Source organism: Eubalaena glacialis, chromosome 18 (genome assembly GCF_028564815.1).
Source record: "Eubalaena glacialis isolate mEubGla1 chromosome 18, mEubGla1.1.hap2.+ XY, whole genome shotgun sequence".
Lineage (NCBI taxonomy): Eukaryota > Metazoa > Chordata > Mammalia > Artiodactyla > Balaenidae > Eubalaena > Eubalaena glacialis.
The window spans coordinates 67,635,437-67,658,203 of record NC_083733.1 but is presented as its reverse complement, the minus strand read 5'-3'; the positions used below and the strand labels follow the sequence as shown (position 1 = coordinate 67,658,203).

Below are 22,767 nucleotides of genomic sequence, written 5' to 3'. Positions count from 1 at the left end.
GTAGACCAGTTGTTCTTTACTACACTAAGCAATAAATTCAGCTTTGTGTTTATATCTCAGATGTTGAATGATAGTCACATCCTACACTTTGAAATTCAGATATGTGCTTTAAAAAACCAGCAGATCCGTGTTATCAAAATTTGGGGGCACTTTTAAGGACCTAAGTCCTCCCTCCTCTGCTCTGGAATCACACCCACATTGATCAAGAAGGCCACTGGAGGGACATCCCTGGCGGTGCAGTATTTAAGAATCCGCCTGTCAACGCAGGGGACATGGGTTTGATCCGTGGTCCAGGAAGATCCCACATGCCGTGGAGCAACTAAGCCCGTGCGCCACAACTACTGAGCCCACGTGCCGCAACTACTGAAGCCTGCATGCCTAGAGCCCGTGCTCCGCCACAGGAGAAGCCACCACAACGAGAAGCCCGCGCACCACAATGAAGCGTAGCCCCCGCTCGCCACAAGAGAAACCCCACATGCAGCAATGAAGACCCAACGCAGCCAAAAAAAAAAAAAAAAAAAAGGCCACTGGATGCTTTTTCCAAATGCTCAGTGTTTATTTGATTCTCTCTCCATGCCCTCTGGTAGGACAGACATTTCACAGATACTGAGGTCCTATATGAAGGTCACAAGCCTACCTCAGGCAAATGCAATGACCAAGTTAAAGTGGACACACAGGAATCACTACCTATGAGGGCTTTATGAGAATCAGAAATCATTATCCATCTTTGAGAAGGAACCCCTGGGCACAGCTGGACCCCAGAGGGTTCCTCCATCAGAGCGAGTGTGGGTGGGGAGGGTTTTTACGTCTTCAGTTTTTCCACCAGTACCGGTCATCTTCCGCAAAAGAATACCAACCGTCACCAATTACAATGTGCGGCTTGAGTCGCTGCAGCTCCTCCAGAAGCCTTCTTATTCGAGCAGGGTATTGCCATTTCCACAGCCTGGGGAGCAAAAAGGGGACTTACTACTCTGAGAATTTGCTTCTGACGCTTCTCCCTTCCTCAGAATTCCTGGACACCCCACCAAGGGTCTGAAACCTCCTCTTGCACTTTTTAAAAAAATTTTTGGCCACACCACACGGCATGCGGGATATTAGTTCCCTGGCCAGATATCAAACCCCCATCCCCTGCACTGCAAGAGCGGAGTCTTAACCACTGGACCGCCAGGGAAGTCCCTCCTCTTGTACTCTTGAGGAGAAACAGTGTGTTCCCCATAGAATGAAAGTCAGTCCCTCCTTGTAAAGGAACTCTTTACAAGGCAGACACTACACTGAGATTTTACAGGCACCTGTCCCTCATAGCAATCTGAAGAGGCAGACAGGGTTATTCATCCATTCACGAACTCCTTCCTGAGAACTGACTTTGTGCCAGGTCCTGTTACAGGGTTTAGAGGCACAGTGATGAACCAGGCAAGATCCCCACCATCATGAAGCTTATATTCTAGGAGAGAGAAACAGGTATTCAAATGGACACATGGTATCGTCCCCATTTGACAGATAAGGAAACAGCCTCCTGAAAGGTCCATTAGTAAAATCTAGGTCTGCCTCTTCTCATCTTCAAGTACTAAGTGTCCTAAGTCACAAGCTTATCTCATCAAAGGCTACATTGCCTCGTGAATCACTGACACAAATATGCCCCTTTTCAACACAGCCTTCTGCCCTTTCAGCTCACTCGCTGAAGTGATCGCTGAAACCGTTCTCTTTGGCTGCATCAAGATCTCCAAATCCACTGAGCCATGCTTTCCAATCCACCCTCCCCCTCAGATTTCACACCACAACCATCGTGTTCTTTCTGGTGACGTCCATCAGTCAAAACTTGACCCTTGGATAAATCCACCTGCTGTACGCTGGACCATACAGGAGAAACCAGTTAGTCAACCGGGAAGTTTGCTACTGATATAAATACATCACAACCAACCACAAGGGGCCTTCTGTGCTGCCGCAAGTTTTATGTTTCTCCAGTCAGGTCTTGACTTCCCTCAATCACAGCTGTACTTCTTCACCTCCAGGGGTGCCCTGAACTTCTATTTTGTCTACGAACATGAGGTGCTAAGCAGCAAATACTTTTTCTATCGTCAAAATTAATTCCACACCCGGTCACTCTCTCTTACTCTTTCGTTTCCTTCTTAGCGTTTACCACCTGCAGTAATCCTGAACGTTAAAAACATTTAATGGTGGGAAAATACACATAACCTTTACCATCTGAACCATTTTTCATTGTACAGGTCAGCGGCACTCAGTCCAACCACACTGTTGGGCAGCCACCAGCACTGTCCATCCTTATAACTCTTTTCATCTCCCCCAGCTGAAACTCTGTCCCCGTTAAACACTAACTCCCCGTCTCCCGCTCCCCAGGCCCCCATCATTCCACTTTCTGTCTCTGTGGATCTGATGACTCTAGGGACCTGACCTAAGTAGTATCATGTAGTATTTGTCTTTCTGTGACTGGCTTATTTCACCAAGCATAATGTCCTTAAGGTTCTTCCACGTTGTAGCATGTGTCAATTTCCTTCCTTTTAAGGCCGAGTAATATTTTATGGTATGGACAGTCCACTCGTCATTTATCCATTCACCCATCAGTAGATACCTGGGTTGCTTCCACCTCTTGGCTATTGTGAATGATGCTGCTGTGAACACAGGTGTGCAAATATCTCTTCGAAAACCTGCTTTCAATTTTGTTGGGTGTATACCCACAAGTGGGATGGCTGGATCCTATGGTAATTCTAGTTTTAGGGTTTTTTTGAAGATAAACATTTTATTTGTATGTCATCTCTCCACGCTCCCCAAACCCATCCCCAGAGGAAGCCCCGTGGTACCAGGCACTGTACCCACCCTGTATCCGCAGCACCCAACACAGTGCCTGGAACACGGTGGGCACTTAGTGGTTGGATAAAGATCTGGTTGATGACACAAGGTCTCAACTTCTCAGATCAACTGCTTCTCCACCAACTAGTGTGCCTGTAGCAGAAGGAGGTTCGTATTTCAGAAGACATCGCCGGGGACTTACCCGATGGTTTGTAGATTAGATTTGGGGTGTGCAAAGGCCAAACACAGCTTTGTCATCCCTCTGGGACCGAAATGGTTCTGCATCAGGTTTAGGCTGGTCAGGTGCTGATTGCAGGAGAGGGCGGAGGAGAGGGCCTCACAGCCATTGGAGGTCAGTCCACATGTCTCCAACCTTTAGAGAGCACAGCACAGCCAAGGAATGACCCCAAGATCCGGATCCTTCCTTCAACCCATGTTTGACTTCCACCACAACTTTAAAATCACAGTGAAGGGCTTCCCTGGTGGTGCAGTGGTTGAGAATCCGCCTGCCAATACAGGGGACACGGGTTCGAGCCCTGGTCAGGGAAGATCCCACATGCCGCAGAGCAACTAAGCCCATGCACCACAACTACTGAGCCTGTGCTCTAGAGCCCGTGAGCCACAACTACTGAAATCCGTGTGCTACAACTACTGAGTCCGTGTGCCTAGAGCCCGTGCTCCGCAACAAAAGAAGCCACCGCAATGAGAAGCCTGCGCACCACAACAAAGAGTAGCCCCCACTTGCCACAACTAGAGAAAGCCCGCACGCAGCAACAAAGACCCAACGCAGCCAAAAATAAGTAAATAAATACCACAACGGAATACTACTCAGCCATGAAAAAGAACAAAATCTTGCCACTTGCAGCAACATGGGTGGACCTGGAGTGTATTACGCATAGTGAAGTAAGTCAGAAAGAGAAAGACAAACACTGTATGTTTTCACTTAAATGTGGAATCTAAAAAATAAAATGAATGAATGAAGAAAACAGAAATAGAGTCATAGACACAGAGAAAAAAAACCAGTGGTGGGGGGAGGGGCAATAGAGAAGTAGGGGATTAAGGGGGACAAACAACTAGGTATAAAATAAATCAGCAGCAGGACTTCCCTGGTGGTCCCGTGGTTAAGAATCTGCCTTCCCAATTTTTTCAGATTCCACATATATGCGTTAATATATGATATTTGGTTTTCTCTTTATGACTTACTTCAGTCTGTAGGACAGTCTCTAGGTCCATCCACATCTCTACAAATGACCCAATTTCATTTCTTTTTATGGCTGAGTAATATTCCATTGTATATATGTGCCACGTCTTCTTCATCCATTCATCTGTGTCTCCTGTGTTGGCAGGCAGATTCTTAACCACTGCACCACCAGGGAAGTCCCAAAACAGTGTACTTTAATTAAAAAATACTTTATTGCTAAAAAACGCTAATCTTCTGAGCCTTCATCGAGTCATAGTAGTAACATCAAAGTTCACCAATCTGGAATTAACAGATACAAGCTACTATATATAAAATAGGTAACCAACAAGGACCTACTGTATAGCACAGGGAATATGCTCAATATCCTGTAATAACCTATAAGGGAAAAGAATCTGAAAAATAATTATATATATATATAATGTATAACTGAATCACTTTGCTGTACACCTGAAACTAACACAACATTGTAAATGAACTATATTTCAGTTAAAAAAATTAAAAAGTAAAAAAAAAGCTCATTGCTCACAGATCACCATCACAAATATAATAAAAATGAAAAAGTTTGAAACATTGGGAGAATCACCAAAATGTGACAGAGACACAAAGTGAGAAAATGTTGGAAAAATGGCACTGATAGACTTGCTTGATGCAGGGTTGCCACAAACCTTCCATTTGTGAAAAACACAGTATCTGGGAAGAACAATAAAATGACGTCTGCCTGTAATCTACTTTCTGTCTTTATGGATTTGCCCATTCTGGATATTTCATAGAAATGGAATCATACAACATGTGACCTTTTGTATTTGGCTTATTTCACTTTAGCCTAATGTCTTCAAGGTTCATCCACATTGTAGCATGTGTCAGTGCTTCAGTCCTTTTTTTAAAATTTTTTTATTTTACATTGTATTGTTGATTTATTGATACAATGTTGTGTTAGTTTCAGGTGTACAGCAGTGATTCAATTGTATATATATAATATATATATATTATATATATATATATAATATATATATATATCCATTCTTTTTCAGATTCTTTTCCCATATAGGTTATTACAGAATATTGAGTAGCATTCCCTGTGCTGTACAGTAGGTCCTTGTTAGTTATTATATATATATATATGTTAGTGTGTATATGTTAATCCCAAACTCGTAATTTATCCCTGCCCACCATGTTTCCCCTTTGGTAACGATGTTTGTTTTCTATGTGAGTCTGTTTCTTTTTCATAAGTTCATTCGTATCCTTTTTTTTTTAGATTCCACATATAAGCCATGGTATTTGTCTGTCTCTGTCTGACTTCCTTCACTTAGTATGACCATCTCTAGGTCCATCCATGTTGCAGCAAATGGCACTATTTCATTCTTTTTTTATGGCTGAGTAATATTCCATTGTATGTACTGGCACACTGTTTTAAACAAGCCTCTGGGGTGATTCTGATGCTTACTAGGGTTTGAGAACCAGCCATGTCATCATTTGCTCTTTGGTCCACCTTTCTCGCTAGACCATAAATGCAGCCACTCCAAGGTCTATACATGTCCATACCTCCACCATTTGGTGCTGTGCTCAGCACACATGGGGTTTCCAGTAAACATGTATCTATTTAGTTCTCACTGCCTCCAGACCCTGTTCTCAAGCGTTGGCTATTTAATTCATCCATATAAAGGAGCCCAGTTGGAATTTGTGCCTCAGTCTGTTACTCTGCCATGGTTGTATGCTGTCTAATTTGATGGAATTGTGAAAATCAGAACACGGTCTTTGTTCAAGCGACTTAACGTTTGGGTCCCCTTCACTCTGTGCCCAGCCCTCAAAGAGGTGATCCCAGGAACGTACCCAAGTCTCCTCAGAGAATTCTTCTGCTTCAGTCCCTCACACAGCGCCGCAATCCCGTGGTCACCCAGGGCGTTGGCGGCTAGATCCAGGCTCTTCAGGTGTTGACTTCTTGTGATGACATAGGACAGATTCTTGCAGCAAGCGGCAGTGAGATGGCACTTTACCAATCTGCAAGAGGACGGAAGTGGGGGTGGGTGGGGGAGAGAGAGCGTGAGAGAGAGAGAGATGGAGAGAGAGAGAGAGATGAAGACAGACAGAGAGATGGAGAGAGAGAGATGAAGACAGACAGAGATGAAGAGATATAGAGAGATGGAGAGAGAGAGGGAGAGAGATGGAGAGAGAGAGGTTGAGATGAAGAGGGAGAGAGATGGAGATTATTGAGTGAGATTTAGAGAGAGAGACAATATCTGTACCTTTTGAGGAGAGCGCCACAGTGGGATAAGGTTCAGAAACATTAGTAGAGATTCCCCTTGTTCCTTCCTAACTGGCGATATTTCTGTCCACCCCTGTGAACAGCTTAGGACAGTTTATCATCTCAAGAGACAGATAATAGCAGAGGGTGGAGAAAGTGTTTGAAGAGACTGGAGGTGTCTTCAGACAAAGAAATGAGCGTATCAGAGCATTCTTTTCACCTGAAGATGGGATAAACATTCTCCCTGGTGGAGGGCAGGGAGAGAGACGGAAAAAAACACGAGTAGAAATTGGTAGAGCCTCTGACAAAGGGACAGAGCCCTGAGAGGGACAGAAAAGATGATAGAAGTCACTGAAACACTAGGTAGGGTTTGGGATCCAAAAGGAGAAGGGGTCTTGTGTGTCTGTTCCCAGGAGGAGTGAAGAGGGTGGAAACGGCCCCTTCAGTAGTGACTAGATGAGTCACCTGAGTAGACATGACAGAAACAGCTCCGGAGTCTCACATCATCAACTTAGTGAGCTAAGCACAGAATGATCCCACTGGGTCCATCTCCATGAGGCGCTCACATCAAAAACGAGGAAGGAGGGCTTCCCTGGTGGCGCAGTGGTTAAGAATCCGCCAGCCAATGCAGGGGACATGGGTTTGATCCCTGGTCTGGGAGGATCCCACGTGCCGTGGAGCAACTAAGCCCATGCGCCACAACTACTGAGCCTGCGTTCTAGAGCCCATGAGCCACAACTACTAAAGCCTGCACGCCACAACCACTGAAGCCCACTCACCACAACTACTGAAACCCATGTACCTAGAGCCCGTGCTCCGCAACAAGAGAAGCCACCACAATGAGAAGCCTGCACAACGCAAAGAAGAGTAGCCCCCACTCGCCACAGCTAGAGAAAGCCCGCACGCAGCAACGAAGACCCAACGTAGCCAAAAATAAATAAAAAAAAGAAAAAAAGAAAAAAGAACGAGGAAGGACTCACTTGTGAAGACCAGGTGGGAATGATCAAGTCTTAGAGGCCAGTATGGACCAATGGTGATGGTGAGGACCAGAAAATCTCCCAGCACTTAAGTGCAACCGCAAAGAAACTGCATCTCCAATGGACTAAGCTGAATTTTCTATACCATGCAGCATTAGGGCTCAAAACGCCAATTCCATGAAAATAAATAGAAGAATTAATACTTGGGGGCTACTCAGAGGTTTGTGGGCTATGATCTCTATCCACTTCCTTTCATTTGTTTATTTTTGGGGAGGGAGAGCTCTCAAAGTGGTCCCACTTTTTGGTCCATTAACTCTACCTTTGTAATTGATCATAAGAAAAGGCTACCAAGCACACAAAGTTTGATAAGGTACACATGACTAAAACACTGGACATAAGCCCAGTGTCCAGCTTTTGGGGATTTTATTTATTAAAATTTTATTTTTTAATTTTTAAATTTTTTAATTTTTTGGCCACACCACTTGGCATGTGGGACCCTAGTTCCCTGACCAGGGATTGAACCCATACCCCCTGCAGTGGAAGCACAAAGTCCTAACCACTGGATCGCCAGGGAAGTCCCAGCTTTTGGGGGTTTTAAAAGTTATTATGCACCGTTAGATGGAATACCATATCGTGCTTCATTTACTATTATGATTTGCTTATCCTCAAGGACAGAATGTGAGACCCAAGCAAGGTTTAGGTTCCTTGGGAGTTTTAGTTCCCCCTGGTGTATGATTGGTGGGGGAACTGCAGAAACATTGAGAGCCACATGCCTGCCACATGGTAAGAATACCTGAAGTGGTAACTGCTAAGATCCTTTCTTTGTGACACATTCAATGTTGCTTATGCATCCGGGAGACATTAACTGAAATATTAAGAGTGATTATTGCTTGGTTTTAAGCTTAGAGATTTATTTCTGCTCATTGAGGTCTTTTAATTTTTTCTAGTTGGTTTAGTGATGGAATACTCCTAGTATATAAAAATGTTCCAATAGGGGTGAAGAAATTTGAGCCCCAGAGAGAAAAGGGATTGAGAGAGAGACAGCCACCCCTCCCCCTCCACCCCACATACAGAATGAATAGCTGAAGATTACCTTGGTGCAAGATGTTCTGAAAAGTAAAGAGGTTTTAGAGATCAAGCGTGTCCTAGAACCCCATAGATCCTTCCACGGGGCTCCCGTTCAGAATACTTTCTCCTTCCTTCCCATACTCACTGCAGTGTCAACACATCAAGTTACCCAGAGTGTCCACCGGAAAGAATGAGCCTCAGTTGACCCTAGAACTAATCTGTGGTACCATCGTTCTTGACATTCTAGAACCTCAGGCCCCCAGATGGTAGAGTGGATCCCCAACAACCAGGGAAACTTACTCAAGGTCCTGGAGGGGACAAGATGGCTCCATCATGACCTCACACAGAAGGTTCATCCCGTCATCTTCCAAGGGGTTCATGCTAAGGCTCAGATGCGTCAGATGTCTGTTGCCCATGAGTGCAAATGCAAGAAAGCCACAGCCAGCCACATCCAGGTTGCATGCGTTCAGTCTGCAGGGCACACACAGGGAAAGAGGACGGTCATGCATGTTCCTCAGTGCGACCTCACGTGAGCAACTTCCCTTGGCCTCAGTTTTCTCCTCCTGTGGGTGTCAGGGACGGGGTCACCGTGGAACACCTGGCACAGTGCACGTGCCGGGTGCTAGTCAAGATCATTCTCTTTTTAATTTTCCTCCATACTCAATGCATTCGCTTCCTATGGCTGCTGTAACAAATGGCCACGAACTTAGTGTTTTAAAAACACACCTATGTTATCTTATGGTTTTGGAGGTCAGAGACTCACTGCGCTGGAAATCAAGGTGTCAGCAGGGCTGTGTTCCTTCTGGGGAGAATCTGTTCCCTTGCCTTTTGCAGCTTTTAGAAGCTGCCCACATGCCTTAGATCTTGGTCTCCAGCCAGCAACTGTATCACTCTGTTATCACCCCTCCACCTGTGATGCTCCTACCTCCTTCTTTCCCTCTGAAGGACATGTGTGATTACATGGGGGTCACCCAGATACTCTAGGAGAATCTCCCCATCTCAAGATTCTTTTTAAAATTTTTTTCTTTTGCTATTTTATTCTATTCTATTTTATTTTTACTTTGGCTGCACCGCACGTCTTGCGGGATCTTAGTTCCCTGACCGGGGATCGAACCTGTGCCCCCTGCAGTGGAAGTACGGAGTCCTAACCACTGGACCGCCAGGGAAGTCCCTCAGGATTCTTAACTTAATCACACTGCAAAGTCCTTTTTACCATGTAAGGTAACATATTCATAGGTTCCGGGGATTAGGACATGGACATCTTCGGGGGGGTGGTGCTCACTATTCTATCTACACTACTATCTCCCCATACTTACTGGGGAACCTTAGAACTCGTCATAAGGTAGACATATGAATCAAAGTTATATTCGTCAACAGAATTTCTGGCTACAGGTATACCATTAATGCACGAATATTTTCCCCTCATGTGACGTTGTTGGTGGACTAATCGGTCAAAGAGATGAAATGGCAGAGCTGGTTGTCAGCACTGAGCAGAACAGTCTCACATTCTTACTGTCAAACCAAAGATTTCGGATAGAAGAGTCTGGCAACACGAGGGGGCAGTATTCAAAATAGCGACAGGGACACCTACACCTACTGTAAAATACCTAGAGTACACAGCACCCCCGGATGTGTGCGTGTGTCACACACACTTTGTGGCTATTGATCCTGCATCACCAGTACCCTCGTCTGAAAATCTCATCTCTCTTTTTTTTTCTGGCCACGCGTCACGTCGGATCTTAGTTCCTTGACCGGGGATCAAAGCAGTGCACCCTGCATTGGAAGTACAGAGTGTTAACCACTGGACCGCCAGGGGAAGTACTGAAAAATCTCAGCTCTTATCCAACACTCCCCTGCCAGAATCTAACCTATGTAAACATAGGGACCACATCTGCCTCTCATCTCTGTCCCTAGCAACCAAGAATGTTTGCCCAACGTAGGTGCTTAATAAATGGTCAAGCCTCATTATTCATGGACTCTGCATTCCTGAATCCGCCTCCTTGCTAACATTGGTGTCCCCAAAAACCGATATTTGCAAATCAATAATGTGCAGAGCAGAGAAAAATTTGAGTTGTCGGTTGCACATGCTCCTAGCTGAGGTTGGAATTTTTCAGCTGTCACACCATAAACAGGCATCCTTTTCATGGTCCAGTTAATGCCACGGTTTTTTGCATTTTCATTGTTTAAAATGGCCCCCAAGGATACTGCTAAGGTGCTGTCTAGTGTCCTAAGGGTAAGAAGGCTGGGATGTGCTTTATGGAGAAAACATATGTGTTACATAAGCTTCCTTCAGGGATGAGATCTAGTGCTGTTGGCTGTGAGTTCAATGTTAATGAATCAATAATATGCATTAAATAAAGTGTCTTTAAAAAGAAACACACAAAACAAGGTTATGTATTGATTGGTTGAAGAAAATGTGACACAAGTGAACTTATCTATGAAACAGAGACAGGCACACAGACATAGAGAACAGACCTGTGCTTGCCAAGGGGGAGGGAGGCTGGGGGAGGGATGGATTGGGAGTTTGGGATTAGCAGATGTAAGCTATTATATATAGGATGGATAAACAACAAGGTCCTACTGTATAGCACAGGGAACTATATTCAATATCCTGTGATAAACCATAATGAAAAAGAATATATGTATAACTGAATCACTTTGCTATACAGCAGAAATTAACACAACAATATAAATCAACTACACTTGAATAAAATAAATTTAAAAAAATGTGACCAGAGGCTCCCAGGAACCTAACCCTGTATTTCCGCAGGAGCAATGGTTCAGTATTCGCTAATTCAGCATTTGCTAATTCAGTATTCACGGCAACTTTACAGAACACAACTGCCACGAGTAATGAGAATCGGCTGTATTTGGATAAATGAGGACTTCCCACTGTAAGAAAACACAGAGGCGGAGGTGGAATTTTCCACGGAAGGATGAAATATAGGAGCTATCAGGAGGGGCAGGATGTGGCACTTATCAGGTCCCTTCGTCCTGACAATTTCCACGTTCCCCACTGCTTTCTGCTCTTTGTAATAAAGCTACGAATCCTCGCAGGGCAGCGAGTTGGACTCACATCAGCCTCTGTAGACCACAGCTGGGAAGTTTCACGGCTCGACACAGCAGATTCATGCCTTCACTCCCCAGGCTGTTTCCTGACAGGTACAGGTGTGTCAAGCTCTGGTTCTTGGTGAGAGCCGAGGCCAGATCCTGGCAGTCAGTGGCTGTGAGGCCGCAGTTCCCCAGTCTGCAAGGAGAGAGTCCCAGAAAGGAAATGATATCTATTCTTAAATTTCCATCTCTCCCTCCCTTGCAAGGAAGGGAGAGAAAGGTCACCCCCATAGCTGCCCTGGCAGATATCTGGTGATGTCACATCATGTCTGTGTTTAACTTGCAAACTCAACTCCAGTGCTTCAGTCCCCAAATTCCACTCTGAAAGAATGAAATAATGCCATTTGCAGCAACAAGGATGGACCTAGAGATGGTCATACTGAGTGAAGTAAGACAGAGAGAGACAAATATCATATGATATTGCTTATATGTGGAATCTTAAAAGAAAAGATACAAATGAACTTACAAAACAGAAATATGACTCACAGACATAGAAAACAAACTTATGGTTACCAAAGGGGAAAGGGGGCAGGGAGGGATAAATTAGGAGTTTGGGATTAACAGATACGGACTACTATATATAAAATAGATAACCAATAAGGACCTACTGTATAGCACAGGGAACTCTATTCAATGTCTTGTAATAATCTACAAGGGAAAAGAATCTGAAAAAGAATATATATATACAATATACATTTTTTATCTGAATCACTTTGCTGTACACCCAAAACTAACACAACATTGTAAATCAACTATACTTCAAATCAAAACAAAACAGAACAAAACAAAACAAAAATACTACTCTAAATATCATGGGTGATTAAATCTTCCATCAACCACCATGGGCAGCACCTGGGCAATGCAAATCTGCTCTCTATCTGGCTGTTTTACTGTGGTGTGAGGTTTTGCAGAGATGGGTGACTTCCCTATTTCGAAGGACTTACATTTAATACATCATGACCCATAGATATAAACTAGATAGTCCACCTCTTTAGCAAAGCTTAAGAAGCAACAGTACTTGAAAATGAGAGTTTAATAGTACTTCTCTCATGGGATTGTGACAAAATTAGATGAATGGACACATCTGACGTGCTTAGAGCAGCGCAATGCACACAGCAAGCCCTTCCGCTGTATTATTGGTGGTGGTTCCTTTCGATGAAGGAAGAAATGCTTGCTGGGTTGGACTTGAAAGGGATCAGGACGGGCCACCTCAAAAATATGCTACTTTGACTTAAACAGTATTTTGAGCTGGAGGCAATTAAGAAAAATCAGACATAGGAGGAGCTCTCTGCCCTCCACCTATCTGCCTGAAAGCAGGGCACACATTTCCCCCACTTCCTGTACCAGGGAAAGAACAACCTTTATCACAGAGATGGAGGTGGCACTGAGGTGAGTCTTCCTATAACCCTTATTTTCTATTAGTTTCCCCCATTTACTTCCTAGTCACCTTCCCATAATTTATCAGCCCACAGAAGCCCCAAACCCCTTTCCTTTGTCTAGTCACTTCTCCACAATTCATTACCTTTTGTTAAAATGGTATATAAGCTCCTGAGTCTAACTGCTTCTTCGGGTTTTTCACTTCCTTTCTGTGAAGGCCCCATGTTCATTAAAAAAAATTATCAATAAAATTTGTATGCCTTTTCTCCCGCAAATCTGTCCATTGTCTGTTTAATTTGCAGGCCCCAGATACTGATCATAAGAGTGTAGAATAAAGTTTTTCTCCCCCACCCCCCCAACAGGTTGATGGCTAGAAGGTATGTTGGCTTCCACTGTGATTTTTTTTTTTACCCCTTCTGGGCTTGAAAGGGTAAGTTGTGCCACTTGGTTTTCAACTTTTGCTCTGATTCAGAACCAAACTCCCACTGAAGGAGAATCCTCCTGCCATGGCATGCTTTGGGAGTGGTGGGGAGAAACAACCTTGTCCAAATTGTGGGATGTCAAGGAGGAAATTCCCAGGTAACAGATCATTTCCCTAGGTATCACACGGGAGCTCAGATTTTAGTTGTGCCTTTTATTCCCTGTATGACCTGAGACAAGAGACTTCCCTTCTTCCGGATTCTGTTTTCCTTATCAGCAAGTGGGAGGAAAAAATTCCCAGCTGGTAGGTTGCTTGTGAAAATGATGTTAATGGGAGAGAACACTTAGCACAGAGCCTGGTGCTTAAGGATGCCATAGATGGCAGCTTAACCACAATCCTACGTCTCTTTGGGATTTTGGCATTGGAGAAAGTTTCAAGTATATAGTACAGTATTGTTAACTATAATCTGAATGCTGTATGTTAGATCCCCAGAACTTATTCCTCTTATAACTGGAAGTTTATACCCTTTGACACATATGTCCCCATTTCCCCAACTCCCAGCCTCTGGCAACCTCCATTCTACTCTGTTTCTTCAAGTTCAGCTTCTGCGCTGGTCTTTTATATCAGTTTGGAGTCAGTAGCAAAGACATAGATGTTAGTTTTTGGGTCTTTCTCAAACCTCCACATTGGGCTCTCCCATGAGGTCCCATCTCCCATTCTAACCCTCGGCTTACGCATCAGCCAATTCCCCGCCCTTTTCCCCCATGACTTGGATGATCTCGAGAGAAGATAACTCTGGTGAACAGAGTTCAACTCACATAAGCTTCTGCAGGGTGCATTGTGTGACCTTCAAGGCATCACAGAGAGACTTTATGCTCTGGTCCGTCACCTTATTTCCTGCCAGGCTCAGGGATTTCAGGCTGATGGACGTAACAAGCATTTGGGAGATCACCTGACAACAGGTGTGGGTTAATTCACAGTGATCCAACCTGCAGAGACAGGCAACGGGAGACACATCCCCACCTCTTCCCAGAAGCAAGCCATTTCCCCTCCTTCCCCGCACGGCAGCCACTCTGTCCCTTTGGCTGGTTCCTGGATGCTGTTTGCTCTGGCCTGAGGGTCTGAGCATTTGCTGTTTCTGTTTGCAACACCCCTCCTCATCCCAGCCCCAGGTCTTTTTGGGGTTCAATTTTCCATTCACTCTCCAGAGTGTCACTTCTTCTGAGTAAGTGGGTCTCACTACCTTCCTTAACTATGCCTGCCCTGCCCTACCCAACCCCATCCTCTTGCTTCAGTATTATTTTATTCATAGCGATTATCAAAAGCTGACATCTCATATATTTATCTGACATATAACACTGTGTATCAGGTGTAACTTGATATATTTATACATTGCAATATGTATACATTGATTTGATACATTTATATATTGCAATATGATTGCCAATGTAGCAGTAACTACAACCTGTATCACATCATGTGTTATCATTTCTTTTTTTTTTTGTTTTTGGTGGGAATAATTAAGATCCAGTCTCCTAGCAATTTTGATGTTTATAATACAATACTGGGGCGTCTATAATCATTATACTGTGCATTAGATCTCCAGGACCTATTTATCTATTAGTTGCAAGTTGGTACCCTTAAATAGTATATCCTCTAGGCCTGATGTGTCACGTAATCTGCCGTTTTGCAAGTAGCTTTACCATCTGAAACATGGAGATAACCGCTACCAACCACAGTGGTGCTTGTGAGGATTAGACGAGTAAATACCGCAGCCAGGCGTTGCTCTAATTGTGCAAACCTGTTCTTGCTTTTACCTGGATGCAGAGCTGGACTACACTTCACAGTCTGCCTTGCAGTGAGTATGATCACACAACTGAGTTCCTGCTAAGAGAATATGAGGGGAAGTGATTTGAACCACTTCTGGGTCAGGTCCATAAGACCTCCAGGTTTCCCCAAGCTCCCTCTGCTTCCATAAGCGGACTGCCTGTGCCCAGCAGGGTCTTGGAAGCTGTGTGTTAACAGCAGGACCTGGGCTTCCCTGGTGGCGCAGTGGTTGGGAATCCGCCTGCCAATGCAGGGGACACGGGTTTGAGCCCTGGTCCATGAAGATCCCACATGCCGCAGAGCAACTAAGCCCGTGAGCCACAACTACTGAGCCTGTGCTCTAGAGCCCGCAAGCCGCAACTACTGAGCCCACGTGCCACAACTACTGAAGCCCGTGCACCACAACTACTGAGCTTGTGCTCTAGAACCTGCGAGCCACAACTACTGAAGCCCATGCGCCTAGAGCCTGTGCTCCACAACAAGAGAAGCCACCGCAATGAGAAGCCCATGCACCGCAACTAGAGAAAAGCCCTCATGCAGCAATGAAGATCCAACGCGGCCAAAAATAAAAAAATAAATTAAATAAATAAATTTATGAAAAAATAAAACAAACAAATGCTGGAGAGGGTGTGGAGAAAAGGGAACCCTCCTAAAACAAAAACAAAAACCAGTAGGACCTGTTAGTCTGGACTGTTTATATAGACATCTCAACCCCCTTTGGACTGTTTATATAGGCAATAAATGCCCTTCTATTATTCCTGAGCCATTATACTTTTTTGCGTCTGTTTGTCACAGAACCTAACTAATACACTAGCACATAGAAAACAATCTCAATTATTTGCTCTGTTGGGTTTTAGATGGACGTTTTAGAGTTCTCCAAACATACATGCTTTTGGTGTGTGTGTGCATGTATAGCTTCTCGGTTCACTTATTTTTATCTCCCCGTGCTAGCCTATGAGAACAGGAACCTTGTCCCATTCATCAGGACATTGCCAGAACCCATGAGATAGTGTTAGAAACATAACAGGAGCTCTGTATTTGTTCAATGCAAGAAAATGAATCTCCCATTGAGCTTGCAATCAAAATCCTTCACAATGTGGCCCGATCTGTCTTTCAAAGACAGATCTGTCTCTCCCATTTAGAGATTAGCCAATCACCCCACTCCTTCTCTCCATTCAATACATCTTTGGGGGCATAGTTTGGACCAGGTGCTGGGAATAAAGCAGTTCTAGGTTCTGGGAATAAGCAGTGAAGGAAACAGAACGCTCCTGTCCTCATGAGTTACCAGAAGGTAAACTCATTAGGATTCCCAGAAATGGGCTGTCATTTCCCACCATATGATTTTACACTTTCTCTTTCCTTGGCCCCAAATAGCCTCTCTCTCTCTCCTCTTTTCTGACAATGTGTGTCTTATTTATTCTTTGAATCCAAGCTCTAGTTACCCTATTAGTGAAGCATCAAGAGAGACAGAGTCAGAGAGACAGAGACAGAAAGAGACACAGAGAGACACAGAGACAGAGAGACAGAGACAGAAAGAGACAGAGACACAGAGAGAGACAGAGGCACAGAGAGACACAGAGACAGAGACACAGAGACAGAGATGACAGAGAGAGATTCATCTCCTCATTCCCAGAGATGGTTGTAAAACCCACATGGCATTTAGCAGACACATCCGCATTTCCATCCTGTAAGGACTTCTACTCTCTGACTGACTTCCTTGGGTTACGTTTTTAAATGTGCAGTTTGCAAGTTAACATAAGGTGCAAAGCAAACTACTCTTCCACACTTGTGGTGTGTCAGTCAACAAAGCTGAGCAGACCTCCTGCTCGTCTGTCTCAAAATACGCCCAAAGCACCAAGGAGTAGTGGTCTTCCGTTCCAGCTAATCTAATCGGCAAGACACATGCCCAGGAATTACAAAACTGTGGTAATAACTCCAAACTGGAAATGACCAAAATGTCCCTGAATTGGTGAATGGCTACACTAACTGTGCACATCTGTATCACCGAACGGTACTCAGTAATAAAAAGGAACACACTGTTGATACATGGAACAGCTTGGACGGATCTCAAGGGCATTTACAGATTGAAAACAGCCCATCTCAGGCAATGACATACTGTATGGTTCCATTCATATAGTGCTGTTGAATGAAAAATTACAGAGATGGCAAACCTGACTGTGTGTATACACACACACACATACACACACAGGAGGATACTACTCAGCCACAGAAAGGATGAAATCTTGCCATTTGTGACAACATAATACCCTCAAGTTCAATTTGTGTTAAGTGAAATAAGACGGAAAAAGACAAATACCGTATGATTGCACTCATAATGTGGAATCTAAAAAACCGATAAAGAAAACCCCCAAATAAATGAACAAACCAAATCAAAACAAACATGTCGATACAGAGAACAGCATAGTGGTTACAGGGTGGTGAGGGAGGTCTACTGCATAGTGACGGATAGAAAACACATTTTTGGTGATGAGCATACTGAAGTGTAGATGGAAGTAGAAATATAATGTTGGGGACTTCCCTGGTGGCGCAGTGGTTAGTAATCTGCCTGCCAACGCAGGAGGCAAGGGTTCGAGCCCTGGTCCGGGAAGATCCCACATGTTGTGGAGCAGCTAAGCCCGTGCGCCACAACTACTGAGCCTGCATTCTAGAGCCCGAGAGCCACAACTACTGAGCCCGTGTGCCACAACTACTGAAGCCCGTGCGCCTAGAGCCCGTGCTCCGCAACAAGAGAAGCCACCACAAGGAGAAGCCCGTGCACCGCAACAAAGAGTAGCCCCCGCTCGCCGCAACTAGAGAAAGCCCTCACGCGGCAATGAAGACCCAACGCAGCCAAAAATAAATAAATAAATAAATAAATTAATTAATTAAAAAAGAAACATAATGTTATATAAGTTTCATATATACAAGTCAATGTTACCACAATAAAAAATAAATGTTTTAACAGCCTAAATAAAATTGGTTTTTGCCAGAAAAAAAAATTGAAAGTTACTTTTTTCTTGTGGTGAAATATACATAACACAAAATTTACCATCTTAACTTTTCAGTGTACAATTCAGTGGCATTAATTATATACACACTGTTGCACAGCCATCGCCACCAACCTTATCCAGACTCCTGATCCTCTATAATATTTTAGCAGCTTTCTGTGAATGATTATTTCAAAATAAAAAGTAAAAACAATAAAGCCCTGAAATCCGCAAAGCAAAAACCATACTCAGGACTTACCTCAGAGACTCCAGCAAACAGTTTGGGTGCTTTACTGCTTCACATGCCATCATAACATCTCTATCCTTCAGGTGAGTGCTTTCCAAGTCCAGGTATTTAATATTTCGGTTGATAAGAGTTAGCCAGAGGTGACGGAGACCAAGGGTAATCTGGGCACCTGTAAATCTACAGAAGAGGAAAGAAAACACTAGTTAGACATTTGGGTGACATTTGGTTGTATCCTAATGTTTCCTTCTTGCTCTTTCTTCCATTTCAACCCTGATCTCTCATTATTTGCATTTACAATTGCCCTTCAAATAACATGGATTTAAACTGCACGAGTCTACTTATACATGGATTTGTTTTTCAATAAATATATAAAAATATATATGTAGAACATTGTGTGCAAAACTTGTATTGAAGTGGATAGCCTACCCTTACACAGGAATAAGGTGAGTGATATTCAGTATAAAATTAATAATGTGTTTGTTTTCTGTTTTATAACTTTGCTTTCAAAGAACTGCATTACTGTACAGTATGCCTTTCTCTCTCATAATTGTAGAAACTGTATTAGCTGATCGTCACAGCTAAGTGTTTTTTTTAAATGTAACAATGTTTCCAATATTGTATTATGAGTATGACTGTAATATGGGTATATGGGTGCCATAAAAATTTTATAATGGGGGCTTCCCTGGTGGCGCAGTGGTTGAGAGTCTGCCTGCCAATGCAGGGGACACGGGTTCGAGCCCTGGTCTGGGAAGATCCCACATGCCGCGGAGCAACAAAGCCTGTGCACCACAACTACTGAGCCTGCGCGTCTGGAGCCTGTGCTCCGCAACAAGAGAGGCCGCGATAACGAGAGGCCCACACACCGCGATGAAGAGTGGCCCCCGCTCGCCGCAATTAGAGAAAGCCCTCGCACAGAAACGAAGACTCAACACAGCCAAAAATAAATAAATTAATTAATTTAAAAAAAAAAAGAAAAAAAAATTTTATAATGATTCATTCATTAGTGTACAGGCTAGGCTACCATAAAGCAATCTTATTGCTGCTTCTTCATTATCTATGCATGAATCATTACACCTGTAAATAAATATGAATTTCTTTCACATTATATTTTCATTTTTGATGTCCACTGTTACACGTATGTATATACACATATGTATGTTATACATATAACATCTAAAGTATTTTGTATCATATAATATTGATGGAGATACTGACAAATGATTCCCCTTATAGACAACGTCAATTTATGGTATCAATAAATACAGTACTGCAAAAATGTACTTTCTCTTCCTTATGATTTTCTTAATAACATTTTCTTTTCTCTAGCTTACTTTATTGTAAGACTACAGTATATAATACATATATAAATATGTACTAATTGACTATGTTATTGGTAAGGCTTCTGGTCAACAGTAGACTATTAGTGGTTAAGTTTTTGGGGAGTCAAAAGTTATGTTTGGATTTTTCACTGCATGGGTCCAGGGCTTGGCATTGTTCAAGGGTCAGAACAATTCCTGCATTGTTCAAAGGTCAAAAGTATTTTATTTTAAAGCAGCAAATACTTGAGTACCTATGATGCATCAGGCACTGGGAAGAGCGTATTAAACAATGCTAATATTCTGTGCCCTATGGAGCTTAACCTATCAGGGAAGACATTCAAAAGAGGCAAAAGAGTTATGCATAAGAAAGCTAAAAATAGAGCTACCATATGATCCAGCAATCCCACTCCTGGGCATATATCCAGAGAAAACCATAATTCAAAAAGATACATGTACCCCAATGTTCACTGCAGCTCTACTTACAATAGCCAGGACATGGAAGCAACCTAAGTGTCCATCAACAGATAAATGGATAAAGAAGACGTGGTACATATATACAATGGAATACTACTCAGCCATAAAAAGAACAAACTAATGCCATTTTCAGCAATATGGATGGACCTAGAGATTATCATACTAAGTGAAGTAAGTCAGACAGAGAAAGACAAATATATATCACTATGTGGAATCTAAAAAAAATAGTACCAATGAACCTATCTACAAAACAGAAATAGAATCACAGATGTAGAAAACAAACTTATGATTACCAAGGGGGAAAGGGTGGGGGAGGGCTAAACTGGGAGATTGGGATTGACATATACACACTACTATATATAAAATAGATAACTAATAAGGACCTACTGTATAGCACAGAGAACTCTACTCAATACTCTGTAATGACCTATATGGGACTAGAATCTAAAAAAGAATGGATGTATGTATATGTATAGCTAATTCACTTTGCTATGCAGCAGAAACTAACACAACATTGTAAATCAACTATACTCCAAAAAATTTATAAAAAAAGAATGAAATATGTTATAGTTCATTAAGAATAGAGCTACAGATATCTAGCCAAGTTCAAGTTGAAGAAAAAAGTCAAATAGACTGTGCAATGTAATATCATTTGGATTAAAAACTTCATATGCCACTATATATTTATAATTGCATGGAAAATTTATGAGAATATGTGAAAGTAATTAGGCAAACAGGAAGCTGAAGAGACATCAAGGGACTTACTGAAAATCCTTTGTACTTCCTGAATCTCTTTACCATTATCATGTATTAGTGTTGAATGACAAATACAGTGATGACATGGATTTTTTTTTTTTTAGTTACTGTTGTTTTTTTTTTTTAACATCTTTATTGGAGTATAATTGCTTTACAATGGTGTGTTAGTTTCTGCTGTATAACAAAGTGAATCAGTTATACATATACATATATCCCCATATCTCCTCCCTCTTGCATCTCCCTCCCACCCTTCCCTATCCCACCCCTCTAGGTGGTCACAAAGCACCGAGCTGATCTCCCTGTGCTATGCGGCAGCTTCCCACTAGCTCTCTATTTTACATTTGGTAGTGTAGATATGGATGACATGGATTAAAGCAAGTGACAGGGTGCAACAAGAGCTTAACATAGGGGCAGCTAGTGGGGAGGGATTCCCAAGGGAAAAACAGTTAAGATAACAGCTGACAGAGAAATCAAGTTTGGTGTAGGACTTAAGGTGAACAAAGCATTATTCCTTATTCTGGGATCACCAAGCTCCTTGGCTCAGCCCAGTTTAAGGAAACTAATTAGGGAAGAGATAGAAGTGGCCAGGAGAGGAAAATGTTTGCAGCCAAGAACTTGACTTGGTCTAGTCTTGAGTGTCACATGTGCTTCACTTTGTCCTGGAGGGAAAAGTAGAAATAGAACCTTTGTTGAAGTAGAACAAGCCCTTCATTTCCTGCTCTAGGTGTCTGGTAAGTACCCTGGCGTCTCCAACAGACCCAGGAACTTATTGGGTTGGCCCAAAAAGTTCATTTGGGTTTTTCCGTAAGGTGTTATGGAAAAACCCGAACGAACTTTTGGGCCAACCCAATATATTAGGTATTTAAATATTTGTTACCTTATTAGCCTAAAAGCATTAAGGACTGATTTAAAGGCTCTCACAGATCATGCACTTTGATCTTGCTATTGCCTCATGCTCTACCATTTACTGAAATGAGCCTCCCTCACTTTTCCCCCACTAACCAACTCCTATTCATCCTTCAAGACCCTGAGTAAATGAACCCACCTTAGTAATCCCTTCACAAGGTCTTTAGTCATTCCCCATCCTGTGCTTTTGGGAACTTGGTTCCTATACCTTCCATGGCACTTATTCCCTCCGAATACATTTTATAGATTGGTCTTCCTCAGTAGGTGGGAGAGGAGAGCCATGACACAGCCAGGCAAAGGGGCGTGTACAGGGGCTGGGAAGCCTTACATCAGATTCTGTATTTTACAGGTTGGCTGCCTCAGCTTGATGCAGAGGGTCTTCATGGCCTCTTCACTCAAGATGCTGCCGCTCAGGTCGAGCTGTCGTAGGTTTGGGTGGGTGCTGAGCACGGAGCAGAGGTGTTCCCAGTGTTCATCACGGGTCTTGATCTGCAGGCTGTGTTGGAGAAGGAAATAAGCATTTGCTTCCACAGGATGGATTTTGACATGAACAACTGCCCCAAAAATGCCCGGGGAGAGAAACCAGTGTATTAGGGCGGGACAGGGATGGTTTTAGAGGCTCTGAGGCCAGTGTAGCAGATCTCACCTCGTGCTCTGGAGAAGTGCTCTCATAATCACCTGCCTCCTGAATATTTCGACACCCATTGGGGCACACCTCCAGCTCTCGAGTAAGATTTGTGCTTAAATTCTAGCTCTCCCTTGAACGTCAGAGGGTGCAGCCACTACTGAAAACAGTATGGAGTTTCCCCCCCAGATTAAAAAGAGAACTACCACAGGATCCAGCAATCCCACTTCTGAGGGGTATATCAAAGAATTGAAATCAGGATCCCAAAGAGACATTTGTACTCTATTATTCACAATAGCCAAGACATGGAAACAACCTAAGTGTCCGTCAGTGGATAAGTGGATAAAGAAAATGTGGTATACACACAAAATGGAATCTCATTCAGCCTTAAAAGAGAAGGAAGTCCCGCCATTTGCAATAACTG

At 43.2% G+C, this 22,767-nt stretch overlaps 1 protein-coding gene across 1 annotated transcript in view; it reads right to left on the bottom strand.

The window, feature by feature from the left end:
- Positions 1-810: 810 nt before the first annotated feature.
- The window catches only part of NLRP5 (NLR family pyrin domain containing 5), a 30,525-nt gene continuing 8,568 nt past the window's right edge, over positions 811-22,767 (bottom strand). The window contains exons 4-11 of the mRNA XM_061173528.1: positions 22,047-22,214; positions 18,276-18,440; positions 14,021-14,191; positions 11,370-11,540; positions 8,594-8,764; positions 5,837-6,004; positions 3,008-3,178; positions 811-943 (exon numbers count right to left, since the gene is read on the bottom strand). Coding sequence (XP_061029511.1) covers positions 811-943; positions 3,008-3,178; positions 5,837-6,004; positions 8,594-8,764; positions 11,370-11,540; positions 14,021-14,191; positions 18,276-18,440; positions 22,047-22,214 — 1,318 coding nt within the window. The remainder of the gene's footprint in view (positions 944-3,007; positions 3,179-5,836; positions 6,005-8,593; positions 8,765-11,369; positions 11,541-14,020; positions 14,192-18,275; positions 18,441-22,046; positions 22,215-22,767) is intronic.